Here is a 21819-nt window from a genome sequence, read left to right as displayed (position 1 = left end):
AAAACGTAGTGGTTTTGGGGGGCAGAATACCCGGACAGCTGGAGGCTGAAAGGTCTCATCCTCACAAGCCAATTTTCATCGCGGTGTTTATGCATCGTTGACCACAAGCTTCATGGGAAAGATGCGTGCCGATTTTTGTGGCATCAGAAAGCCTAGGTATGTCTTAAAATCCCAGCTTATCGGCCGAGGGCAATCAACGTAAAGCAGCTGAATGCAGACACAGAGTGTCTGGCAATTGGATTGATCAAGCGAGAGCCTCGACAGAGATACACCATGGTTGAAACTTTGTGTGGATCGGAGAAAGTCGGCCCCACTTCGGGAACGTGATGCGGTGCTGCCCGGGCGACTTTTTCTGTCTACTTTGGTCAATGTGCATAGTCGACCCCGTGGAGAACCTACATGCCCAAAGTACCGATAGTCAATCCGGAGCTCTTCCTGGGGTAGGAACGAGGAAGTAACCGAGTCAGTCCACATTCGTCTGAGTGGTAAGCGCTGAGGTGCAGTGGGATTTTCCGCCGGGTGAAAGGCAAGTGAGGCCGCCGACGATGGGAGAGTGGTGAGCTATTTCCAGATTGGAGCTGCCTCTGCCGGAAAATATCCCGCTGCCCGGAGAAGAGACATGGCATCGTTGATATCGGGCCGTCCAAGTCAACCTTGCAGTGGATGGTTGCGTTTAGCAACGCGATGGACCTGCGTCTAGGAAATGAAGTTACCGGATAAAGTCTTGATGAATTTCCATGTGCCTGCCTGCACGACAACGACTGAGGTTGCGATGATGGACGCAGCAATGGCTCGAAGGCCTGATCTGCTCCTGAACGGTGGCAAGCCTCGGGACAAAACGTAGCAGACATGAAAGTCGCAGTCAGACAAGCATCAGCACGTGGACCTTTACGAATAGTGTCATCTTGACATGGACTTCCAACGACAATGCGATGCGTGAGATAGGGGTCGATCCAGGTGCATGTGCCCAACCGCCGGAACCGTCCACGGTGACCGCGCCAAACGCGTAGCCCACACCAGTTCCCAGCTCATGGATCGCTTGATCTCTTGTCATCCTCACGTGGAACCGTCCATCCACAACGACCTTCTATTGATCCATCACCACCTTTGGGATCATCTGGGTTGCCCACTAGCGGGCCGTCAACGACTCAAGCATTGCTATGACCACCGTTTATCTTGTGGGATAGACGCTGTAGCCGAGAGATGGACGGATGTGTCGATGGGATTTGAAACCAGAAAGGCAGTCGGTCCTGAATATCTCTTTCAAGGCCTGACGACCGATTCGCTGAAGCTTGAACGTCTTCTGTGGGAACTTGCAGCATCCATCTGGTGAGCAACTGTTGCGAAACATTGTCAAAATAAGACCCAAGGAGAGTAGTCCAGTAATCAAGCCCGAAACTCAACAAGACTCACGACAGTTGACCGCCTGGTTTGTTTGCTAGCAGGGTGAAATGACGTGCTCTTGCGAGCGATAACTTGACTAAATCGCCAGAGCCCCATCTGCCGTAGCCGACCAACGTCGAGGGGATGACGGGTCCATTGAGTTTCTGACAAACCTCAACTTGGCGCATCGTGAATGTGTAAAGTACAAGCTGTAACGGGCGCGAGCCAGGACCAGGGTCTTTGAGCTAACCGCACACCCTGAGGGGTTTTTATCCTAAGTACCTGCGACTCGCAGAAGGCTAACAAGACCCTTGGTGCCTAGGATTGCCTGGTCCAGAATGGCGGGCAATGAGAGTAGCCAGTCATATTGCATAGGAGCGCCGTAGTGGAAAAGGGTTCGCGGGGCTTGACATGGACCGGCGGGTGTGAACGCATAGAGCAATGACGCATGCCAAGACACAAATCCGAAGGGTGAGAGCATTCGTAGTTGAACTGAGGTCCTTGGGTCCCTCGGGTTGGTGATTGTGTCCTTCGTCCAGTCAGAAAGCGAGGAGGTGTCTGCATGTCGTTTTCTCGTGGAGTCTTTTAAATCCCTAGCCAATTGAAGATTGTGCCTGGCTCCGCCGCAATGGAGTCTCCAAGAGACGATGCTTTTCTCCTGTCGTATGTAGGTATGTATGTGATAGTGAGATTACTGGTTGCTCGATGACTACTGGCGTTCTCAAATAGTGTCTAGCCCAGCATCGTGAGTTGAGCCAGGATTGAGGCGCCCAATCCATCCGGTCTGGTAATAAATGCCGGGCGTTATCTAGGCACGCTCTTTCGAAGGACACAGACAAAGCCCCGCGGTTTTGCTGTGCAATGGTAGCTTATCTCAAAATGAAGCAAATCAACTGGTTAGCTGATGTGTTCGACGCACAGTTGATGCAGTACACGATGGTGGGATAATGTCTGGCAAGCTGTAACGTGAGTGCTTTAGTGTCCAACGTAATACCCAGCCAAACGCCCATAGTGATTCAGACTCAAAGTTCCTCGGGCCGTTGAGTTCATATTCGATTTACTTGAGCGATATATCGACGTCATTCCGTCCCTTTGAGATGACTGTGAGGTTTCTTTTGCTACACTGTCGACCCTTGACACGGTTGGTGACAGACATGCCGTGCGGCGCGATGCAATGCACAACAACGCCCAACAAACGCAGCATGCATTTCAAGTCTTCAGACGGACGTCCGAGCTGTAGTCCACGCGGTCGCTGAGGCTACTTGGTTAGAGGGGGGATCCCTTGCGTTGATCAGCGCGGGGACTGCCTGTCAAGGTAATGACGGTGATGATCGAGGCCCGATGTCATCGGAGGCCATCGGGCGGGAGAAGCCATGGGCCGGCGCACTCTGTGACATGAATCCGAACTCTAGTGTATGGCCTCTTCAGCCCTGATATCTAGGTGGCTGGCATGTGGTTTGGAAGCCAGAGTATGCGATGACGACCATACCCTTCAACGCTTGAAATGTGCCTGTTGCTAGGCGTTATTTTCACCGTCTCAAGTTAGTGAATCTTATCGGCAAAGAACAACTAGAAACGCCGTGGCAGAGTGGCAGCCGCTGCGCGTCGGGGTTGGCGTAACTGTGGTGCATTAGGGACCGTAGCTGGAGCCCGAGCATGCTGCGTTAGTAGAGTCCACGCAGGACCGAAGCGACGTACAGCTGTCAAGAAACAACGACGACGACGGCACCAGCCTTCATCTGAGGGTGTTATTTAGCAGCCAAAGCTCAACGCTTGGGCCGTGGGAATGGTGATTTGAGCGCCGCCGCCAGACGCTCCCTGAGATGAGGAGGTTCGCTGTAAGATGTAGCAACTGACAGACCGTTAGAGCCAATCTAGGTAGGTACTCGATGCTGCCGAGAAGATAACATCATGCTTCGAGCCTCATTTACTAGGAGGGCCGTGTTGAAACTGCTTCAACCTGGCCCGTGTTGTTCGGTTGGTTGAGCGTATCACCAGCGCATCGAAAGGTGTGGTGCTCCTCTGGCTGGTCCCGCCGGGAAGCCAAAGTCTGCAACGTTGACAAGCAGGTGTGCATAGTGTCGCGAGTACAGAGAAGAGGGCTGGCGTCCTGTTGCAGGAGCACATGTGTTGCGGAAGAAATGCCGGCATCTTGTGTGTTCAGTACACAGCATCGGATGTGGTGGTTGCTCAGCCGAACATACCCTGCAACGCGACGAAAGGGTGCATTCTACAGTCAGCCGAAGAGACAACGATCAGCCTCATGTGATATCTCTAGAGAGAGGACGAGAGCGAGGGTCGCAACAGTGGTATCTGGCGGTTTGTGATGCCGAAGACATGGGGAACATGGTCGGTGACAGTGGGTGAGTGGGCACCAGGCCGGCGGAGGGACGGAATGAGCGACAGTCTGAGACGGGCGCGGGCGGGGGATTTCGGGCCAGGACTGCGCCAGATACCGCAGAACGCAAACGGGTTACGGAAGTGCCGTGGTTTCCTTGGGCGAGACGGATAAGCGTCTCCATAGATAAGGGGACCCACCGTTTGAGAGGATAAAGGGCAGGAACAAGGAATGGAGGGCGGGCGTGGCAGGGCAAGAGCCAAGTACTTGCTTCAGGTACCTTTTCTCGAGGTACAAGGGAAAGAAGGAGGTACCTCAAATCTTGAACCTCAACCTAAGGAAGGAGCAGCTGTGATATTGTCGATGATTCGCCGATTTGCTCCTCCACTCGAGTGGGCAAGTGCCATCTCCATACGGGACCCAATGTCGTCCGTCAGACGTTCTTTCCCACCTTAGAGTCCAGAACATAGAGGTAGGTAACTTCATAGTTGCGCCATTGAGGAGAAGGAACACTGGGACAGGGCCGTTTTCCTTTGGGGATGGGGGCGACCCCCACCAGAAACACAACGCTGGGCCGGGTGGAGGTACTTTCTGCTGGCCAGAACGTGGAGAAGTACATGTTCTAGCAGATTCCGGATGTCTCTCGCCTCAACGGATACTCCAAGGCCCAAACAGCCACAACCGCAAGACATCATCGTGAAGTGTCATTCCACGGCATACACCACACACGCAATATGCTCCAGTTTGGTGACACAGCATGAGCATAACCACATTCGACAATCGGGGCTCAACTCGGCTTAATCCACTCGACTATCCATATCGACTACCCATCAATCAGGAGTGATTCATCCAGGCATCACCAAGGACGACAAGCGGATCAGAGGGAATAGTGTACCATACGGGCAGGGGAGGAAAGCAAGCCAGAAGCGAGGAGCAATGGAAGCTGAGCCCATGCAGCCCAGCCATCATCCGTTGACGAATCATCCTCACTACGGTCGACAAATCGAGGCTCGCGTTCGGGAATGCAGGCAGAATCTCACTTCCCAAATACCCCGTCTACGTCTTGCCTTGACTTTCGCTTCGCTCAAGAGGTTGCACCCTTCCTGCAGGCGTTCATCGGCAACAGTGGAGGGCTCCAACAGCCCGAGGGGAACACGGGGACACGGGGAGGACAAACAGGTAGCGCCTCCGTCCCTCCGCCGTGCCGCATTCTGTCTCCCAACCTTGCGCCCAAGCATCGCCGCTTCTGGTTATGCACCATCACCTTTCGTGCCCACGGTACCCTATGAACTGGACCAATCGTCACCACGGGGCTACCTTCACGAAGCGGACCGCATTGGCCGGCGAAGCCCCATATCTTCGGACCAAAAGCAGTCGAAGCATGTCAATAACGCCTGAGGCCCGGAATTTCCACTTCTTGTCGTCTTATCGCTCTCGGATTCTCCAGTAGTGACTGGTCCTGATGAGCCGCAGTCCATCCACCTGGCCCTGCGGCTCGCAAACCCAAGAAGGTTGCCGCCACCGTACAAAGTACACGACAAACACGCTCACCATCTCTCCGAATCTCCGCTGCACTTGGCCCTCTTGGTCACCGTCGGCGTCAACAAAGCGAGAAATTGCGGACCCCTATCGCCTGGGCGCGGCGACGACCAACCCCAAAGTGGCGCCATATCAACAGCTCCACGAATTGCAGTCCCGCGTTTGTGGCCTACATCCCAGGCAAGGGTCGACCTAGGCGGACAGGCCTGACAACAGCCGCCGCCGTAATTTATCCCTCAAGGCTCTCGAGATTCCACGGTAATCCGTCCCGTTTCATGGCTAAGTCTGGGTTCGCCAGCACATTCTAAGCCGCAGGGTCAGCCAAGGGCACGCCAGAGGGACAGAAGGAGGGGCAGGCCGCAGACCGTATTCGTGGACCGTAGGTCATCAAACCCACCGAGGATGGGCCCCGGATGCCGTCTTCTGATTCGACCACTGATCCATATCAAACTCTCACGATCGAAGCAATGCCGCCTTCATCTAACTCTGTGACGAGTCTCCGGTTAATTATCGGACGTGGCATTGCATAGCGCTGAGCCAACTTACTTGCGCCGAGTGGCAGGCTGGCCCTTTCATCTGCCACGAATCCCACGAATGCACTCTAACATACTACTTGTAATTCGTACGATTAGGACCTGCGCATTCTCCAATTTCCACGGTTCCTCGGCCCCCTCGGCGGGCCGTTCACAGTTCGACCATTCATCGTGAGGCGGCGCAGCGAGATTCAGGAACAGGCCACGGAGGCACCAGCCCCTGGCACATTATAGTGCGACTTGTCGGTAACGAGTTGCTGATCCACGATGGCGATTTGCGATCCGAGCTGCTACGATAAGAGAAGAAATGCCTCTCCTCGACACTACTCCGTACCCCTCCGTGGTAACCCTTTCGGACCCTTTCTGCTGAACACAGTTGTGCACTCCTTAATACACCTGCCGCATCGGCAAAGTCTACGCGCAAGATTCGATGCCATGGGCATTGGCAATAGCAACACCAGTTGTCTTCATAGCATTTGATCTTCGCCGCGGTTAGCCACATGTCCCGAGTCGACTGCCATGTTGTTGTTAATTCAAGGTCCCTGCCCTGCGATTCCAGACCGGACGGAACCGGTACGGAAATCCATCCATTTGTCCACCTAATACCCGTCCATCCACCACCACCTCAACCAACCCTTCCCAAGGACCACCGGCAAGAGATGGAGGGTTCTGTGGTTTCCATACAGCGGGCGTACGGTATTCTCGTGGACAGGCAGCAGCAGTATTCAAGAGAAACCAGCATCCACGCCTCGGCTGGTCTATTTCGAAGCGATACCACGAATGCTAAGGCATCAGAACACTAGGACACTAAAAGGCCTCAATGGGTGTGATTCCTGCACCCACACTCGGAATCACACACAGGCCTAGGCACACCTGTCTCTTGAACCTCCCAGCATATGTTATGCTCATGATTGAACACGGGTGACCCTTTCGGGCCTTACTCGCCTCTCCGGGCTGCCATTACCTATCACTCTGCCGTCCTTTTGAGATTCAGTGGAGCTATGTCCTATTCCATTATTGTCTGACGGGCATAGGAGTCGTAAACTTCCCACCACCCAGAAGCGAAGGTAGCAGAGAAGCATTCAAGGACACAGGCATGCGCTGTGTAGAAGATCATTTCTCACATGCGATGTGAACACAGTCATCTGGCCGACGTGGCTGACACCAAAATGTCTCTGCCGTGTGTGTCTGCAACAGTGCAAACCAACAGGTATTATCCGAACAATAGCAGAGGGATAAAGGCAGCCGCCGACAAAGGACTCATGATGATTGGCGAGCGATGCAAACCATGGCCATCCTTTCTCCCCTTGATTTCCCTGTGCCTCAGAGCCTATCCCCCATTCATCCACATTCAGCATCCATTCCAAGTCCAACCCAGGCTGGCGGAGGGGCTACGAGTCTGTGACCCCTCCATGGTCCCCTCCCCTCTCAGCAGTTGCATCACTTTGGACTGCGCCCATTGTCACTTTCTCCATGGTGTTTTTCTCTGACGACACCCCCCCTCTTCAATCACCCCTCAGTGGAGACAGTAGGCTATACTCTTTGACGAAATACTGCGTGTTCGTTGGCTCAAAGGGCCGTAGCCAAAGAGCTACCAAGTAAGGCGGCGCCGACTTTGTTTCAATGAAGCGGAGCCTTGCGGACAAGGTGACGGGGTGGACGCAAAAAAGCTGGCTTGTCTATTCGCCGCAAGGCCAGGAAATACTGGGGATGATGGCATGGCTTGGGTTGAAGGGGGATGCGGCGTTATGTCATTGCTCTGGGGCAGTCATTGCACAGACTTCTCCCAGTCTCTTGGTGGGAGCCCGGCCAGAAGTACCTGGTACTCCGGGTACGCGATGATCTCAGCGCGGGAAAATGAGTACATGGACGATACGTATCTACCTTACCCTCCCGGCCCCCGATGTACCTTTATGTGCGATGGACCACCCAGAAATACCTGACCTTTCCTAAGTTTCCTTACGTCCCGTCATGGACGACCACCGACGACGTACTGCATGGGTCCCCCTCCACTCCTTCATGCTTTCCCCTTCCAGCCGATGCCCCCACTGTAAATGAGCCTTTCACACGTGCCCTTCCCAGACACACTCGCAGTCCATTACATCGTCGTGGTCCTTCTTGTGAAGGCGACACTCTCAGATTATAAAGACAACCTGTTCCCCCCTTTGACTACAGCTTCTTTTCTCATCATTCCACACAATATCTCTTTCACATCACTCGATCTTTGAGCGATCTTGACAAATTAAAACATTTCGAGGCTGTAAACATTCGCCTTTTACTCTATCCAAACTATCTCCAAAAACCCCCACTCTTCCAACACCCACACTCTACACACACGCCCAACATGTCAACACAACAATTCACCAAGAAGGCCGTCCACTTCGGCGCCGGCAACATCGGCCGTGGTTTCGTCGCCTGCTTTCTCCACAACTCCGGCTATGAGGTAGTCTTCGCCGACGTCGCCGATGCCCTCATTGACAAGCTGAACGAGACCCCATCATACCGGGTGATCGAAGTCGGCGCTGAGGGTACTAACGAGAACACCATCACAAATTACCGCGCCATCAACTCGAGAACACACGAGGCCGAGCTTGTCGAGGAGATTGCCACCGCTGATGTTGTCACGTGTTCCGTCGGCCCGAACATTCTCAAGTTTATCGCCCCTGTCATCGCCAAGGGTATCGACAAGCGTCCCAGCGAACTGGCACCCATCTCTGTCATTGCCTGCGAGAATGCTATTGGTGCCACCGACACCCTTGCTGAGCACATCAAGGACCCTCGCAACACTGCCGCCCACCGCCTGGAAGACCACCACGAGCGTGCCCGCTACGCCAACTCTGCTATCGACCGCATTGTTCCTGCTCAAGACCCCAACGCTGGCCTCGACGTCACTCTCGAAAAGTTCTACGAGTGGGTCGTCGAGCGCACGCCCTTCGAGGAGATCCCCAGCATTGAGGGTATTAACTGGGTCGATGAGCTCGCGCCTTTCATCGAGCGCAAGCTTTACACCGTCAACACTGGTCACGCCACTGCTGCCTACCACGGCTACAACCGCGGTAAGCGCACCGTCTACGACGCGCTGCAGGATAAGGCTGTTATGGCTGAGGTCCGCAAGGCCCTTGAGGAGACGAGCAACTTGATTATTAGCAAGCACGGCATCGACGAGAAGGCTCAGCGCGAATACGCCGCCAAGATCGTCCGCCGCATCGGTAACCCCCATTTGGAGGATGCTGTTGAGCGTGTCGGTCGGGCGCCGCTCCGTAAGCTTAGCCGCAAGGAGCGTTTCGTCGGCCCCGCGGCAGAACTCGCCGAGAAGGGTGAGGACTGCACCGCGCTGCTCCGTGCAGCAGAGATGGCTTTCCGCTTCCAGGATGTTGAGGGCGACGATGAGAGCAAGGAGCTTTCCAAGCTCATGTCTGAGAACTCTCCTGAGGACGCTGTCACCAAGATCTGCGGCATCCAATCTTCTGAGAAGATCCACCCCATGCTTGCCGCCGTCGTCCGCAAGGTTCAGGCTGACAGTGAGGAATGACTCACCGGCAAGCTTTGACGAGTGTAACGATTGATGGGCATGAATTTTTGGAGTCTAGCATATATCACTGGGACAAGCATGGAGTTTGAGGATATTTAGTCAGCGCGCATTTCAGCGCTCCTTCTGAGCAGTGCCAACCCAATGGGTAGGCCTAGGATTATCTAAGTTTACAAATCCAGTCAAGATTTTCAAACATATAATCATTCATCTTTACTCATATGTGAATCGTGACAAATAACGTTCTGAGGAGACATTATGGCAGATGTAAGCAGGCAGTCCTGATGCGTTCTACTTGAATGCCCTTGTCTACCCTACATAATTTATACGCGCGCCAACATATTCGTCACATTTAAAGTAGTAATGATCATAAATTGAATGACGATTGTGATCTTTAAATCGCCCTCAGATTCAATGACGGAAAGCTGTTGTCCACATCCTCATCGAGGGCTTACACCGACCTGTCCAGATTGGTGTGGCTGATGTCTGGACCCTCGAGATAACAAGTGTGGCTAAGGTGATGGATTGGTGTGGCTTTCTATCAGATAAGATAAACGACTCAATTGACGGGCAGTTTACCTACGTGGCTCAAATGTCTGTGCCTTAGGCAAAAGCCACATCATTCAGGCACCAATCAGCTCCTGGACCTGGTGCGGTAGGGACACATCTGTTGAAGCTCGAAATACCGACTTGGACAAAATTGCGCCTGTCAAAGCTCTGGAAGCCATCAATTCCCACGACACAAGCTGACGAGGCTCTCCGACTCTTTCCTCCGCGACCGGCTTCCAGCGGCCTCTCCTAATCCTCTCTCATTTTCTCGAATTAGCCGGACAGCCACGCATGATTCCCCCCTAGGCGTACTTACCAGCGCAAGAACCACTCTCCCCCCACTTCGTTTCTCGAGGACACCATCACCTTTCCTTCAACACTCTCCCTTGCCGGTATACGCGCATAGGTCGTCAACATGAAGGTCGACGTAAAGGTACGAACCTGAGCGAATGAGACTCCCCCGCTTTGCGCATTACTTGAGCAAGAGCTATTGGGACAGCCAGAGCTGCAGCTGCATAGCTTTCGCCAGCCTGTCGTCCCCTGAATAGCTCTGGATTGGTAGCTGACTTGTTCTTCCAGCGACAATTGTTCGCCCGCAGCGAGCGGGTGAAGGGCATCGACTTCCACCCTCAAGAGCCATGGATCCTTACGACTTTGTACAGCGGTCATGTCTACATCTGGTCGTACGAGACTCAGCAGATCGTCAAGACCTTCGAGCTCACCGATGTTCCTGTCCGAGCCGGCCGATTCGTCGCAAGAAAGAACTGGATTGTCTGCGGTTCCGATGACTTCCAGATCCGTGTATACAACTACAACACCTCAGAGAAGATCACCTCGTTCGAGGCCCATCCCGATTACATTCGCGCCATCGCCATCCACCCTACACAACCTTTCGTGTTGACCGCCTCCGATGACATGACGATTAAGCTCTGGGACTGGGAGAAGGGTTGGAAGTGCGTCCAGGTCTTCGAAGGCCACGGCCACTATGTTATGGGTCTCGCCATCAACCCCAAGGACACCAACACCTTCGCTTCCGCATCCCTTGACCGCACTGTCAAGATCTGGAGTCTCGGCTCCGCGACACCCAACTTCACTCTCGAGGCCCACGAGGCCAAGGGTGTTAACCACGTCGACTACTACCCTCACTCGGACAAACCCTATCTTCTGACGACATCCGACGATCGCACCGTCAAGGTCTGGGACTACACCACCAAATCTCTCATCGCCACCCTCGAGGGCCACACGAATAACGTCTCCTTCGCGTGCTATCACCCTGAGCTGCCAGTTATCATTTCAGGTTCCGAAGACGGCACCATCAGGATATGGCACGCCAACACATACCGATTCGAGCAGTCCCTCAACTACGGCCTTGAGCGCGCGTGGTGTGTTTCCTACCAGAAGGGCAAGCAGGGCGTGGCCGTTGGATTCGACGATGGTGCCGTCGTTGTGAAGCTGGGTCGCGAGGAGCCTGCCGTGTCAATGGACGCGTCAGGAAAGCTTGTCTGGGCCCGCCACAATGAAGTCGTCTCTGCCATCATCAAGGGTGGAGGTATGTTGCGTCTGTTCTAGACCTTCAGACCTTTTGCTAACATGCCCAGATGCCTCTATCAAGGATAACGAGCCCATTTCCCTTCCCGTCAAGGAGCTTGGTACCTGCGAAGTGTACCCCTCGACCCTCGTGCACAACCCGAACGGTCGATTTGTCGCAGTCTGCGGAGATGGCGAATACATCATCTACACGGCTCTGGCTTGGCGAAACAAGGCTTTTGGATCTGCACTGGACTTTGTCTGGGCGTCCAAGGAGAACACCAACGACTTCGCCATCCGGGAATCAGCAACCAGCGTCAAGGTTTACAAGAACTTTGTCGAGAAGGCGAGCGGCCTTGATGTCGGTTTCCAGGCCGAAGGCTTGACTGGTGGTGTCCTTCTCGGTGTCAAGGGCCAAGGGGGTATCTCATTCTTTGACTGGCAAACCGGTGGTCTGGTCAGACGCATTGAGGTCGAGCCGAGAGAGGTTGGTTTCTTGCTGCACTGCCTCAGGTACACTTGCTAATTTGAACAGGTATACTGGTCTGATAGCGGCGAATTGGTCGCTCTCGCTTGCGAAGATACCTTCTACGTCTTGCGCTTCTCGCGCGAGGCTTACGTTGAGGGTGTCCAAACCAACCAGATTGACGAAGATGGCGTCGAAGCCGCCTTTGAGGTCATCACGGATATCAACGAGAGGTATGCTGCGTTTTCTTGCCTCAGACAACCAATTGCTAATGCAAAACTAGTGTCCGCACTGGAGAGTGGGTTGGAGATTGCTTCCTCTACACCAACAGCACCAACCGGTTGAACTACCTCGTGGGCGACCAGACTTACACGGTATCCCACTTCGACCAGTCCATGTACATCCTGGGATACATCCAGCGTGATTCAAGAATCTACCTGGCTGACAAGGACGTCGGTGTCACCTCCTTCTCCTTGTCCTTGCCCGTGCTCGAGTACCAGACCTTGGTTCTTCGTGACGATATGGAGACTGCGCAAGAGCTGCTGCACACGATTCCTGCGGACCAACTTAACAAGATCGCACGCTTCTTGGAAGGACAGGGCCACAAGGAACTTGCGCTGGAGGTTGCCACCGATCCCGAACACAAGTTTGACCTCGCTCTCGGACTGGGTCAGTTGGACACTGCCCTTGAGTTGGCGAGAGAGGCAGATGTTGAGCACAAGTGGAAGACTGTCGGAGACGCTGCCCTTGCCGGATGGCAGGTGGCCGTGGCACAAGAGTGCTTCACACACGCAAAGGACCTCGGCTCCCTGCTCCTTCTGTACTCCTCCACATCCGACCGCACTGGTCTCTCAAAACTCTCCGACCAAGCGCAAGAGGCTGGCGCTCACAATGTTGCATTCAGCTGCAAGTGGCTGCTGGGTGACGTTGCTGGCTGCGTGGAGATCCTTACCAAGACTGGACGGTTAGCAGAGGCTGTTTTGTTCTCGCAAACATACAAGCCCAGTTTGACGGCAGGTGTCGTCAAGGAGTGGAAGGAAAGCCTCGAGAAGGGCAAAAAGGGCCGCGTCGCCAAGATGGTGGGTGCGCCGGTAGAAGACGAAGACCTCTTCCCCGAGTGGGACGAGTGGCTCCAACTCGAGAAGCAGGGTGGCGCCGCGCCCCAAGTTGCCGAGGTCACCAAGGTAAACGGAACCGACGCGACTGAGGAGGCCGAGGAGGAGGAAGAGGAGGCAGAAGAGGCCGACGAAGAGGCCGACGAGGAGATGGCCGAGGCGGAAGAGGATGAGGAGTAGGTAGCCGTGTGCTCGGAGGCTCAAAACGCAATTTGATTAGGGACGGTGCGGGGATCGCAAAAGGCCTAGATGTCGAATGGCCCTGCCTCGACGGGCGTTGACGGTAATGATCATGCCTTGCAAATAAATGGAAGATGTTTTTTGTGTCATGACGTTACGGTCTCGCTTCTAGATCCGTATGTAAAAGTATATTCTAACATGAAGTCTCTGAAGCTATGAGGTTCCAGTAGCCGTGACTCGAGGCGTTTGGAAATTCTCTCGCTGCCGCTGATGGGGATGGTGAGTTTCATATTCTTGCGCATGCCGCTCTTGGTATCAAACTCGGACCTCTTTCTCGTTGTCCATGGCTTTCTATCGACAACATACATGACAGGTGAGTCTTGGAGATTTCTATGCCATACCCACTTCGAGCTCATCATGTTGAATCTCAATAAACCAAGTTCACCTTGCCTTCTGAAGCTGTCCTCAACGCCCAGTCTTCAACCCGGTCAAGGCCCCAGATACACGTGAACAAGTGCCTCGCAAACTCATCAACATCAGCTGCAGCCGCATTATGAAGCAAACCGTCGCTATCAAGCGAAGGCACAAAGAGATTCCGGTCACCGCAGCCATTGTCACCGTCGTCGTCGCCGCACTCCGCTCCCGAACGGGTAGTAGCAGTACCGCCACCACCTGTATCTCGCCCGGTCCTGCTGCCCTTCCCAGACGTCTCCCGGCACAGCGCGGCCCAGCGCGGGGCTGAGGGCGCGTCCCAGAGTCCCGCGCGGGCGGTGAAGAGCGCTCCGCCGGAGCACTCGCCCCATTTCCCCTTGAGGGCGTTATAGACGCCCAGTGTGCAGACGACGATGATCCATGTGCGACGGACGGATTCGGAGAGGACCCAGAGGTTCCAGGTCCAGAGGTCGCGTTTGAAATGTTCTTCCTTTGGGTGTTGGGGTTTCTTGTTTCTTCCTGGTCTGACAGCGTTGGCGGCGCTGGTGTTTGCTGTGATTTGCTCTGCGAGGTCAGTGTCCCTTTGTGCCTGGCACTGCCATGTTGAGGGGGGACACTGGTGCCTGTATAGGGTTTCGGCGTCATTCTGGGCGGATTGCCATAGTTGTTTTGCCCAGATGTCTAGGGTCGGTAGGTGTTCTTCGGCTGCGGCGCGTTGGCCCACCGAGCCGTCGAAGAGGCGGATGATGGTGTAGACGTAGAGGGCGTGAACGCGCGCTAGATGATCCCTCGTTTCTAGCATTGAGTCACCTTCCACCGCAGGCTGACTCGCCAGCAGCGCCGTGACTCGTTCATCCAAGATACGATGGACGAATGCTTCGTTGAGAGACGTCTTGTGGAAGTACACCGACGCCGCGGCAAAGGCGTCCTGGACGCACGAGGGGAAGTAATTCCCCTCGGCGTAGAGGCTGCGGTGGATAAACGGGTTATGTCCCTCCATCACCCACCGCCGGACCCAGGCCTGCAGGCCGCGGGTGAAGTTTGTGAGCACGGAGACGGGGTAGGCGTCGCGTGGGGGCGCGGGCCAGTGGTCTATCCTCCAGGTTGGGGGGGCGAGGAACCATTGGCTTCCTGCTAGGGAGGTTGCTACGGAGGATGTGAGGCGGGGGTAGTCTGGTTTGGCGATGTGAGGTTCATGATGCTGCTGCTGCGGGATTGTTGCGGGTTTTGGGGGCGGGAGGGAGAAGGCTGTTGATGGTGAGAGGTGGAAGTTTGGGGTGGTAAAGTCTAGGTCTGCCCAGGGCATGCTCCAAATGTTTGTTGTTAGAGGGGATGCGTCGAAGAGGAGTGTGTCTGGTATTGTTGTCGACATGGACTGCTGTTGCTGCTGCTGCTGCTGGAGCGGTGCCGGTGCCGGTGGTGGTGGGTCGGCGAACGGCAGCAGCCTGGAGGTCTCGGGCTGCCGGCGTCGCTTTGTGACGGGGTATTGGCAGTCCACGTCGCGGTCGTCGCAGCGGGAACATGATGGGAGGCCTTTATCGCAGCGGCGTTTTGATTCCGTGCATGCTATGCATGCTTTTTGCTTGGAGAGGCGACTCATTTCTCATTACTTGATTCCTCCTTAGTAATAGAGGGGATGAAGAATGGTAGACAGTTGCTTTGGCTTCGTTCGAGTTACCTCACACCACATGAGGTACTCAGCTATCAAGTTGTGAATTTCGTTGAATTGAGTCGTGTTTGTCATCAGCCGGAGTTCGTAACTCATCTGAGACTTGGACTGCTGAAGCAAAAACTAGGCAGGAGATCCTTTGAGTTGAGAGGATGACGGCATTTGTCAGCGCTATGAATCAAGGCGCGGGCTCGGGACGCCCGTAAGGAGATACGGAGTGGGGCCACACGCAGCGCCGGTGTGGGTTTTGCGGATTTTGCGGGGTTTGCGGGTTTGCGGGTTTTCGGCGGAAGACTTGCGGGAAACTAGCGGGAACTCTGTGCAGGTGTTTTGCGGGTTTCTCGGCCGCTGCGATTTGGCATGTCGGATTTGAACGGATCTTATCACGATACAGCCTTTGATGGCTTACATGATGACAAACGCTGTGGTTGATAGCAACGTTGAGCAATTGATCACGTCTTTGCTGGTTGAATTAGTGGTATGATGGCTGTCGTTATTAGTGTTACGAGTAGGAGTGGAAAACGATATAAGACGGCAACAATTCTGCGAAAAGATGTACAGAAATCGAAACCAAATCACCAGCTTCTTCAATCTTTGACATCGTGTCAAGATCAATTACACCTCAATTACCCCAGATATCCCCAAAACACCTTGAACACTACTTTCAACATGGACAATGACGTTGCCGCCGCCGCTTTCGCAGCACTGACTTCCACCTCTATCTACGAAACCGGGATGACATTCACCAAAAAGGAACACAAGGAGACGTACCCAGCCATCTTCCCTTCCCGCCCAGAGCTCTCCCAGGCCGGACGAACAGTCCTCATCACCGGCGGCTCAGCAGGTATCGGCTTCGCCATCGCAAAGGGCTTCGCACAAGCCCACGCCAAGCGCATCATCATCCTCGGCCGCCGCCAGAATCTTGTCGATGAGGCGGTCTCGGAGCTGAAGAAGGAGTTTCCCGAGGTGCAATTCGAAGGATACCCGAGCGATGTGGATGACCTCGCAGACGTGGAGAAGCTCTGGAAGGGCTTCGAGGAGGATGGCACTGTTATCGATGTCCTTGTGCTCAATGCCGCCAAGATTTCGGAACATGGACCGATCTTGTCTCTTGGGAGAGACGAGGTCTGGAGCTCGTTTACCATGAACGTCCGCTCGCTCTTGGATCTCTCGGAGAGGTTCTACAAGCAAAAGAATGGCGAAGGTCGACAGAAGGTATGTATTCTCGATGTAGCATGTGACAGACAACAGAGCTGACACTTTGGCTACAGTTCCTCGTCAATGTGTCTACGGAGGCCAGTCACAACTATACCAAATCTGGCCCTTGGCCTGCTTACAGTGCCAGCAAGAACGCAGGGACGATGCTGATCCAGATGATTGCCAAGGATACGCCTCCCGAGAAGATGCAGGTTCTCAACTTCCACCCGGGCGTGGTGCATACCTCGGCTTTCAAGAATGCTGGGATCCCTGAGGATATCTATCCGTTTGATCATGGTAAGTGTAATCTGGAATCAACAAAGTTTCCTTGCACCTGCTAATCATTCCTGTCCTTTAGTTGACCTAGCCGGAAACTTTGCCGTCTGGGCCGCATCTGAGGAGGCGCGCTTCTTGCATGGCCGCTTCGTTTGGGCCAAGTGGGATATTGAGGAGCTCAAGGGCGGCGATATTGGAGAAAAGATCAAGAACAACGATCACTATCTCAAGGTCGGTGTCGTTGGACTTCAGCAGTGAGCTTGCCTTGCGATACCACAGTCGATATCTTACCGCTGCACACTACGACGTCGTGGTTGGGCAACAATGGTCGTTCGGAGAAGAGAAACCATACTCCAATAGATAAGACGAGATCTTAGCATTCTAGGAATTCAATTCTATTACATCCTATGTGACTCAACAACTCGGAAAGCCATGCAGAACTCTTCATCCAGCTTTAGCCCAAGGGCGCAAGGGCAAAAGTTGAAGGAGTTGGAAATTACGCCACGATGCCCCGAGGACTCCCAGGCAGTTGGAATTCTAGTCAAGCTTGATCTGCCGAGAAACAGTTGGCGTAAGGCTGGAACAATGCTTGAATATGGTGGCTTGAAACCTTTCATCTTGAATCGTGACACTTTTTGCTCCATTGAGTCACTCACTCTCACAGGCACGTAGCTGCTCGGTCAATGAAGACAGGTGCATTCATCAAACCTTCTGGATAAGTCGAGTCGCACTTCCGCAAGGGATCATTCACCTGCATCAATAAACTATGATATGCTTATTCCAGCTCGCTTACCCGCAAGCGTTGGGTACTCTGTAGTTTGCGATTGGTCCAGACTGCCTTTCGGGTCCTGCGTCGGTGTTGAACTTCATCGATCGAGGCATTCCGACTACCTTGACTACCTTACTAACGGCAAGCCCATTTGACAGTAAGCCTCCCTTTTTTCTTTTTTTGGAAATAATAGGTTGGTTCAGATCGCTTTTCTATGAAAAACCATCTAGACTTCTTGAGGAGTGTGTAACGACCTAAAATAGCTCGAGGCAAAACATGCTCTAGCTACCTTAGAAGACTAGCTTTGCCATTTCCCCTGATTCAGCCATCTTAGTCCCTTACACCGAAACAAAACTAAAGCCTTTTGGAATAAGTGTTCCCCAGCCGAACCTTTCTTCGAAGAAGCCGCAAGTCATCCTCCTCAAGTATTTTGGGTTAGCTGAAGGGCTTGTTGCCACTTCATAAGCCATGGCTAATATCCTCTCAAGAGCCAGGATGACGCCGTCAGTCATCGGGGTGCCGCTCTGACAGCACCCAGTCCACTTCTCATGAAGCCTGTCTGCCTCGTGATTGATCTTTGCAGACGTTTGTGCGCACTAGGTAGAGCACGGTCGTGAACGGCGGCGGCGGATCGAAGCCAGGAATCCTTATTTTCATGCTTGAGATTAAGCTACACCATGGTGATCAGGGGCATGAGAATGAGATCCGTCCTCGTTTGTTCATGTATTAATTGAGACGAATGCCGCACTCCCGGCCATTCCATATCCCCCATCGACTACAGTCCACTCTTTCAACAACCTATCCATTGACACTCATTTGTATATCTCAACCAACAGTCTTTACCAGGTCTCACAATCACTTCTCTCAATATGTACGCCAAGACTGCCCTGATCGCCGCCCTGATCGCCGCCCTGGCCGGCTCTGCGACTGCCGTCTTCGACGTTAGACCGGACCGCATCCGTCGCGATGTTGTTCCCAGTCAGACTGAGCTCGCCGCCGACCCATGCCTCAACGCCCTTAGCACAGTCTACGCCAACGCACCAACTCCTCCTCCCAAGATCCTCTCCTACGAGATGACTGCTCCTCCACAAACCGACCCTTGCAGCATCACGGTCCCTACGGAACTGAGCGCCGACTACTCCAGCTATACCTCTGAACTCCTCGGCTGGGTCGACGCCAACTCGGCCTCAATCGCGTCGGCGGTGTCTGTTTGCTCCACTCTCTCCGACTTTGAGACCGAGATCCCGCTCTGCACGGCGGAACCAGTTGGTGGTGCTACGGCATCTGGCTCTTCGGCACCAAAGACAACTGCTGCTGGCGGCGACTACCCTTCTGCTACCGGCGAGACAAAGACTGGAGCTGCCGCTGGCACGGGTGCCGGTGTCAGCGTGACAGGCGGCCGCAACAGTCCCACACAGATTGCCGTCAACGTCGGACCCCGTCAGACCGGCATGATTGCTGCCGTTGCCGTTGCCGCTGGATTTGTTGGCGTTGCTGCGTTTTTTTAAAAGGGGACTACATACTTGCATCACGGAAGAACATACTGGACTTCAACTTATTGGGTTGTCAAAATTGTATAGTTATGCAAAGTTTAATTTTGTACAAGAATCTACGCCGTAACTGTACGACTTGGTCATCATCTGGACCCGTGATATCTAGCTCTACTCAGAGAAGAGTGTAACCCGATTACTAATTCAGCCCTTAAAGGGTCTGACCTCCCACGGTGTAGCCACAGCCAGAGCCGTTGTGCACTTGGCCGCCAGAGCAGCCTTGCCCTCATCACTGGTGGCGGAAATGCAGGGGGTACCAATGTCTCCCTTGATACCGTCGCACAGAATGACGGGGTCGCCACCGCAAGGGGTGGTGATGTTGAAGTTCTTGAACTGGATGTTGTCGCAGACGGCGTTGGGGTTGGTCGAGCAAGTGAGCTTGGCGACAGCACGGCCGTATTTTCCGCTCGAGTATCCAGAGAAGTTCTCGAACAGGATGTTGCTGATGTTCATCTGGGAGGGGTACGCAGCGCAGGTGGTGGCATTGATGTTGAAGTAGCACGAGTCGATGAAGGCCGTGTACTCGTTGTTCGCCTGCCAGAAGTTGCGGAAGGTGACGTTGTCGATGTAGCCGTAGCCAATGTTAGGGCCGGCCCAGGTCTTGAGACGGGCACCGTGCTGACCGTTGAGCATCCAGACGTTCTCGATGACGACGTCTTGGACGAAGCTCTTCTCGCCGGCGTACTGGCCCAGGGATCCGATGGACTGTCCGTGGGTGCCGTTGCAGTACATGGTGTCGACGTGGATGTTGGTGGCGTTGGACTTGGGGGAGAAGCAGTCGTCCCCAATGTTCACCCAGGCGCGCTTGACGCGGACATCTTCGACGTTCAGAGAGTCGAAGAAGTCGGTGTTCTTGGGTTCGGCGGTGTGGTTGTTGGTCTCGGCGGTGACAATGACGTCCGTGAAGGAGATGTCCTTGGCTGGATGTCGTGTTAGTGTTGGTCGTTCTATAGCAGTTGAGATGGTGTCTCTTACAAGTCACAATGAAGGTAGTCCAGCAAGGAGAGTCCTTGAAGTGGATTCCCTCAATGGATAGTCCAGTCGCGTTCTCGGCATAGAACAGGATGGGACGGAGGTAGGCGTTTGTGGGGTCCAGAATCCTGAAAGTTTGTTAACAATAAGCTTATAGTAAGTCAGGGATCTGTAGACAGCTTACTCAAGACCAGCAAACTCGTTCCACCATCTTTGACCGTTACCGTTCAGAACACCCTGGCCGTACAGCTTGACGTCCTTTCCTCCCCACTTCCAGAACATGATGGAGTTCTGGAACGGGTGGTGGAAGGCATTGGCTTGCCAGTACGGGGTGTCGTTGGTGAACTTAATCTCACCCTCCCAGTGGACATGGACATCATTGAGCCATGTCAGATCGAGCGGCTTGCCAATGATGAATGTCTGGTTGGCGGGAAGGTGTAAAGTACCACCGTTGTTGGCCAGCTTCAGACCCTCGATAAGCTCGTCAGAGACGTCATCCAGGTCATTCTCCGAGGCACGTAGAGTGTACGTGTCACGGCAGCCCCTGGAGCGCTTTTGGTAGGGGTGCTTCACGCGGAACTCGTCCACGTTGCGAGGGACGCCGGCCGGAATCAACTCGGCCGAGTAGGCAAGGGCGCTGCTGGCAGCCGCCAGGACGGCGAAGATGGACGAGACTCTCATGGCTGCGTGTGGGATTGAGTGGTGAGAAGGAAACACACACGAGGTTGAGTCGGATTGCCAAGTGAGGTGCCAAGTAAGGAGGCTGCTCGGGGGAGGTGATCAGCCATCCAGAACAACTTCCAGAGCGCGAGCGTCTTCATATACTCGTGCCGCTTGGCAATGGACCTGCATCGCCAAGTCACATTTCTTTCCAATTGCTCTACACCCCGAGTGATCATCATGGCTACCAACAGCTTTTCGGCTCTGAAAATATTCGATATCTCTCCAAAGTCGGGGTAATATGGCAGGGGGGGGAATAAGCAGCTAGTTGGGGCGATATCAAGCTAGTCTCCCTTCGCCCAGCCATCTGGAAATAACCAGGACGCACTGCACGAAGGAGAAACAACACAACCCATTCCACCTATCAAGCCCTCGTTTCTCCTCCCGTTCAGCGTCCTGTTGCTCCTGCATCAGTCCATCCGCGTAATCAGCAGACCGCCGCACCGGGTCTCTCGCCGGCCTCGCAGTAGCCCCAGGCTCCCCCAGTCGTGCGCCCATGGGGTTTTGACGGTTGACCAGCCTCGAACCCCATCGCGACGAGGGGGAGAAGTTGGGGAAGATGCGAGCCAACGAGCTTTAGCTGAGGTGGATTCGGAGATTGTGCAGATTGCCTGCATGTCGGTTCCTAGGGTCGACTGCGCCGTCTGGTCTACGCGAGCAATTGATTGATGGAATTTCTAGACCGTGGTCAACGGAGAAAACTAGCCAACAATCGGGTGGATTCTTGCGTCGTTAGTCGAGATTCCCCCGCACAAAGCTTCAATCTCCCCCAGTGATCCATCTCTTTGTTGGAAATTTTACTCCCTTGTCAGTCCCCCGCGTCGTGATGTGGATGGTGGATTGTGGAGGAGCTGTGGAGGGTTGGCCAAGAAAGGACTCCTGTCCGTGGTCCCGACGCCCCAAAGCTTCAGTCAATTTGGTCGTTGTCTTGGCCACTTGGCGCTTCTTTCTGCCAAGAAATATCATGTCTTGATTTCCGGAGGAAATTGCCGAAGTGAGCGCCAAGGCTTCAATCATGACCACACACCGTCTCTTTCACGGTTTGTCGAGCAATGTCTGAAGAACGTAGCTTGTG

The 21819-nt window shown here is 54.1% G+C and overlaps 6 protein-coding genes across 6 annotated transcripts; 4 read left to right on the top strand and 2 right to left on the bottom strand.

The window, feature by feature from the left end:
• Positions 1-7967: 7967 nt before the first annotated feature.
• Positions 7968-9598, top strand: BDP81DRAFT_440203 (mannitol dehydrogenase domain-containing protein). Its single transcript, XM_060591483.1, has one exon. The coding sequence runs from the start codon at positions 8138-8140 to the stop codon at positions 9323-9325; it is 1188 nt and encodes a 395-aa protein (XP_060439104.1). The 5' UTR covers positions 7968-8137; the 3' UTR covers positions 9326-9598.
• A 688-nt stretch (positions 9599-10286) lies between these two features.
• On the top strand, positions 10287-13159 carry BDP81DRAFT_465601 (coatomer WD associated region-domain-containing protein; the record flags this gene model as incomplete). The annotated part of the gene is made up of 5 exons (XM_060594297.1): positions 10287-10304; positions 10451-11420; positions 11470-11885; positions 11934-12097; positions 12148-13159. The coding sequence occupies 5 exons, from the start codon at positions 10287-10289 to the stop codon at positions 13157-13159; spliced, it is 2580 nt and encodes an 859-aa protein (XP_060439103.1).
• Positions 13160-13586: 427 nt separating this feature from the next.
• On the bottom strand, positions 13587-15416 carry BDP81DRAFT_410927 (uncharacterized protein; the record flags this gene model as incomplete). Its single annotated transcript, XM_060589139.1, has 1 exon — positions 13587-15416. The coding sequence occupies exon 1, from the start codon at positions 15189-15191 to the stop codon at positions 13587-13589; it is 1605 nt and encodes a 534-aa protein (XP_060439102.1). The 5' UTR covers positions 15192-15416.
• A 461-nt stretch (positions 15417-15877) lies between these two features.
• On the top strand, positions 15878-17085 carry BDP81DRAFT_359770 (short-chain dehydrogenase). The gene is made up of 3 exons (XM_060586385.1): positions 15878-16475; positions 16532-16754; positions 16816-17085. Exons 1-3 carry the CDS (start codon positions 15930-15932, stop codon positions 16989-16991), a joined length of 945 nt encoding a protein of 314 aa, XP_060439101.1. The 5' UTR covers positions 15878-15929; the 3' UTR covers positions 16992-17085.
• A 1130-nt stretch (positions 17086-18215) lies between these two features.
• Positions 18216-19074, top strand: BDP81DRAFT_138881 (uncharacterized protein). The gene has a single exon (XM_060581812.1). It carries the CDS (start codon positions 18372-18374, stop codon positions 19008-19010), a length of 639 nt encoding a protein of 212 aa, XP_060439100.1. The 5' UTR covers positions 18216-18371; the 3' UTR covers positions 19011-19074.
• A 122-nt stretch (positions 19075-19196) lies between these two features.
• BDP81DRAFT_332856 (family 28 glycosyl hydrolase) lies at positions 19197-20705 on the bottom strand (the record flags this gene model as incomplete). The annotated part of the gene is made up of 3 exons (XM_060585623.1): positions 19197-19972; positions 20028-20152; positions 20209-20705. The coding sequence occupies 3 exons, from the start codon at positions 20703-20705 to the stop codon at positions 19197-19199; spliced, it is 1398 nt and encodes a 465-aa protein (XP_060439099.1).
• Between the last annotated feature and the right edge of the window lie 1114 nt (positions 20706-21819).

The sequence above is a fragment of the Colletotrichum phormii genome (assembly GCF_030913505.1).
Source record: "Colletotrichum phormii strain CBS 102054 chromosome Unknown BDP81scaffold_31, whole genome shotgun sequence".
Taxonomy (NCBI): Eukaryota; Fungi; Ascomycota; class Sordariomycetes; order Glomerellales; family Glomerellaceae; genus Colletotrichum; species Colletotrichum phormii.
This window is presented reverse-complemented; position numbering and strand designations above follow the sequence as displayed.

What these genes read in the sequence shown, in the direction of transcription:
- BDP81DRAFT_440203 (XM_060591483.1), top strand. Translation starts at nt 8,138, where the DNA reads ATGTCAACACAACAATTCACCAAGAAGGCCGTCCACTTCGGCGCCGGC.
- BDP81DRAFT_359770 (XM_060586385.1), top strand. Translation starts at nt 15,930, where the DNA reads ATGGACAATGACGTTGCCGCCGCCGCTTTCGCAGCACTGACTTCCACC. An exon ending in ATGGCGAAGGTCGACAGAAG is followed by an intron (nt 16,476 to 16,531) that starts GTATGTATTCTC and finishes CTTTGGCTACAG; the next exon opens with TTCCTCGTCAATGTGTCTAC. An exon ending in TATCTATCCGTTTGATCATG is followed by an intron (nt 16,755 to 16,815) that starts GTAAGTGTAATC and finishes CCTGTCCTTTAG; the next exon opens with TTGACCTAGCCGGAAACTTT.
- BDP81DRAFT_138881 (XM_060581812.1), top strand. Translation starts at nt 18,372, where the DNA reads ATGTACGCCAAGACTGCCCTGATCGCCGCCCTGATCGCCGCCCTGGCC.